We start from the raw sequence: 3,522 nt of genomic DNA on the forward strand, positions 1-3,522 counted from the left end.
ATCCCAATGCCCCGGGCACCAGTGCTCCTGGGTGGGTCTGGGTGCCTGTGCATATTGCAGGCACACACACACATCTGCCCAGCAGGGCCCCTCGTGGCTCAGCAAATGGCTCAGACTCGTGTCTCCTCTGTTGATCCCACAAAACAAGATACGAAGAAACCTGTCTCTTATTGCCCGTTCATGCATGCATGGTCGCTTCAGTTGTATCCAAATCTTTGTGACGCCAGGGACTGTAGCCCACCAGGCTCCTCTGTCCATGGGATTTCCCCAGGAAGAATACTGGAGTGGGTTGCCATTTCCTTTCTAACCCAGTCTCCTGAACTGGCAGGTGGATTCTTTACCACTGAGCCACCTGGGAAACCTGTCTCTTAACAATAACTCCTTCAAAACCTGGACTACGCTGGCTTTTTGCTTTTTGTAGGTTCTAACAGAAATTTTATCATTTAGGAGATTAGACACATCCTCATCATCCCACAGGGGAAACTGACCTCAGTGTCCCTTGTTCCTCTCCAACAAGGTAAAGCTCAGGTCCCACTTTGGGTTTATTTACCTCTGCCCTTAAACGAGGCGCCCGAACTCACTTGTCTCATGAAACAAAAGACTCCAGAAACATCACAGGCAGAAGAACGTTATTTGTCAGTTTCAACCAAAATATGGAGAACTCTGTCCAACCTCCACAGCCTCCTGAGGCCCCTCCTTCCTACCCCAGACCGAGTAGTGGAAGCACCTTGCTGCATGAAGGACAGCAGCCATGGCCTTGGCAAGGTTTCTGGCTCCACTTCAGTGAAAGGGCAGAGAAGCACAGCCCAAACCCCTCCATGGGATGCAGCCCAGGTCAACAGCGGCAGTCACATCTGACCCTCGGCACAGCAGCAAGCCCAGCACTCTTCCTGGCTCCCGAGCCTTCCCAAGGTGACCCTGCCTCAGCCAGGGTGGGCAGCCCTCTTGGGCCCCTCAATCCCCACCCTGAGGAGGTGTGCAATGATGAACAGAGTCCTCAGGTCTCTGGCAGGCGGAGGAGGGTTCCAGAAGTGGTGGAGACACTGTGCAAGAGAAAGACAAGGCTGGAGCCGGGTTCCTGTGTTCCAGAGAACTCAGACCTTGGCTGGATATGCTCCCAGGTTCCAGAAGACAGGAGAGGGGCTGGGCTTTGCTAATGAGGGAAGCACAAGGAGGGAGGAATCCAACCTGAGGTCATTGCTCTGTCATCTTCCAGAGGCTGGGGCGCAAGACTCACCAGTCCACCAGCTGGGCCCCAATGAGGTCGTGTACGTGGTAGGCGAGGCCGAGCTGCACCGAGGCAGGTGCCCGCCGGCCCAGGAGCTCTGAAAGGAGTAGCTCCCGGTACTGGCCTTGGTGAGGAGCAGCTCGTGGCTGCTCATGGCACAAGCCACCCACCCGGCCAGCTTCACTGTGCCCGCCTTGTCCACGTACCCCAGGGTTCGGAGCACCTGCAAGGACAGTGGATGTTGGGAGCCGGCAGACGGCTTCCCCGCCAGCCCCCCACCTCTACTCGCTGGTGGTACTATGGGGAGCAGCAGCAGCGACTGGTCCGACAGCAGGAAGCGAAGCCGCTCCATCTCCTTCTGGATCTGCATCCGCTCCCGCAGCTTCAGGTACTGCGAGGAGCCAAGGGCAAGGGCTTGTGAGCCTCCTCCCTGAGCTCAGCAGGGGAGCTGAGGACCAGGGCTGGGACGCGGGGGGCCAGTCTGCAGGGGATGAGAGGGAAAGCCATCCCTCCCAACTGGGAAGCTCACATCCAGGGACCGACCTGGGCAGGGAAACGGGGACTGTGTACACACTGAGCCCCCCGGATCAGCTCCTCCAGCTTCCGGGCCCGGAGGCCCCCCTCGACCACAGACACATCCTTGAGTTGCAGGTCATTGACAGGGTCCAGGGTGGGGGGTCCTGTGGGGTGCGCCTGAGCCAGTCGTAGCAGTTCCTGGACAGCAGTGGTCACGGCCACAGAGGGCGGATCCTTCCTGAGGATGGAGCTGGGATTAGACCTGGGGCAGGGGCTTCTCTTCCTGTGGAAACCCCCTAGGACCAAGGGGGCCTCCTGACCACACCTCCCCACCACCCCCACATGGCCCCTCCCCAGCATCTCTGACTTGAATTTTGGTTGCTGCTGCTTGCTGAAGTCCTCCAAGATCTTGTCCCCATTCAGCCGGAGCACCTTGGTGGTGATGGCGGCCACGTCTCCTGGCTGGAGCTTGGCCACAGTGTGGTCACAGGGCCCTGAGAAGAGAGGAGAGAGCAGGGTCAGACCGGGCACCTCAGCCGTGCTGTTGGCAAGAGCCCGGGCATCCGTCCACTCTCACCTTCAGGCAGGAACAGCTTGAATCCCACGAGGTCGTCTGGGTAGGGCACGTCTGGGGAGGCTGGCCCCCTCTCCCGCGGGTCCTCAGACACGGGCTTGTCACACAAGACCAGGGCTGTGAATACTCTGCTGGTGGAGTTCGAAGACACCTAGAGGACGTGGGGAGGCCAGGACAGGGCAGTGTGAGGAGTGGACATCCAAGAAGAGACCAGACCCCCCAGTTCAGGCAGGGAGCATGGGGCGGCCATACAGACTGGTAACCAAGTCAAGCAACTGGAGCAGACTTCGGGGGCAGGGCTTGGGGGGAGGACAAGGAGAGGAGCATGAAGTGCTGGGGATGGGAGGAAAGGAGGGCTCGAGGGAAAAATGAGAGCCCTGCTGAGTACAACTGGCCCCTCGCCAAGCGGGGAAGATGGAGACGGGGCTGGCTGCTCCCTCCGGCCTTGGGGTCCAGATTCCCACCGGCCTCACCTGAAGGATCACACCCAGTGCGCTGTGGTGCTCCTGACTCTTCACAACCACCACCCTTCCCGCTGAGAGAGATTTCAGCCCATTCACAGACTCTATGATGCGATGCTAAAGAGCAGCGATGAGAAGAAAGAGGATAAGAAGTGTCACAGAGACGCTGGGACAAGGTGCAGGTGTACCCAGGTCGTCCCAGGCTCTTCCTCCCCGTGCATCACCCCGCCCCCAGCACTCACAGGCGCTCACCTGGATCTGGCTCCGGGTCTCAGTCAGTTCCTCCCCCCAGCTGTAATACTCAGGCAGGTCGATGAGCTGGCCAGTCACCTCGGGCTCTTCCAAAGCCCCCAACTTCTTGGTCAGTTCAGCCAGAGCCTGTTCATGGGTCTGGGAGAAGCCAGGGTAGGTGTGAAGCCAGAGTCTCCGAGCTGGCCCTCTCCAATTAAACGCATTGATTCCGAGGCCTGCCTCATTGTACTATGTTCTCAACAGGCTGCCCTGCCCAGACTGAGGCAGGGTCACCTTAGGAAAGTTCGGGAGCCAGGTTGAGTGCTGGGCTTGCTGCTGTGTACAGCATCAGATGTGACTGCTGCTGTTGACCTGGGCTGTGTCCCAGTGGAGGGGTTTGGGCTGTGCTTCTCTGCCTTTTCACGGAAGTGGAGCCAGAAACCTTGCCAAGGCGGTGACCGCTGTCTTTCATGCAGCAAGGTGCTGCCACTGTTCTGTCTGGGGTAGGAAGG

At 58.9% G+C, this 3,522-nt stretch overlaps 1 protein-coding gene across 1 annotated transcript; it reads right to left on the reverse strand.

The window, feature by feature from the left end:
- Window positions 1-1,408: 1,408 nt before the first annotated feature.
- LOC120859800 (helicase SKI2W-like) lies at window positions 1,409-3,210 on the reverse strand (the record flags this gene model as incomplete). The annotated part of the gene is made up of 6 exons (XM_040235767.1): window positions 1,409-1,451; window positions 1,501-1,619; window positions 1,772-2,238; window positions 2,322-2,469; window positions 2,792-2,896; window positions 3,032-3,210. Coding segments are annotated over 6 exons (1,061 nt in total), but the record flags the coding sequence as incomplete, so codon positions are not given.
- Between the last annotated feature and the right edge of the window lie 312 nt (window positions 3,211-3,522).

The sequence above is a fragment of the Oryx dammah genome, unplaced genomic scaffold (genome assembly GCF_014754425.2).
Source record: "Oryx dammah isolate SB20612 unplaced genomic scaffold, SCBI_Odam_1.1 HiC_scaffold_3229, whole genome shotgun sequence".
NCBI classification, from domain to species: Eukaryota; Metazoa; Chordata; class Mammalia; order Artiodactyla; family Bovidae; genus Oryx; species Oryx dammah.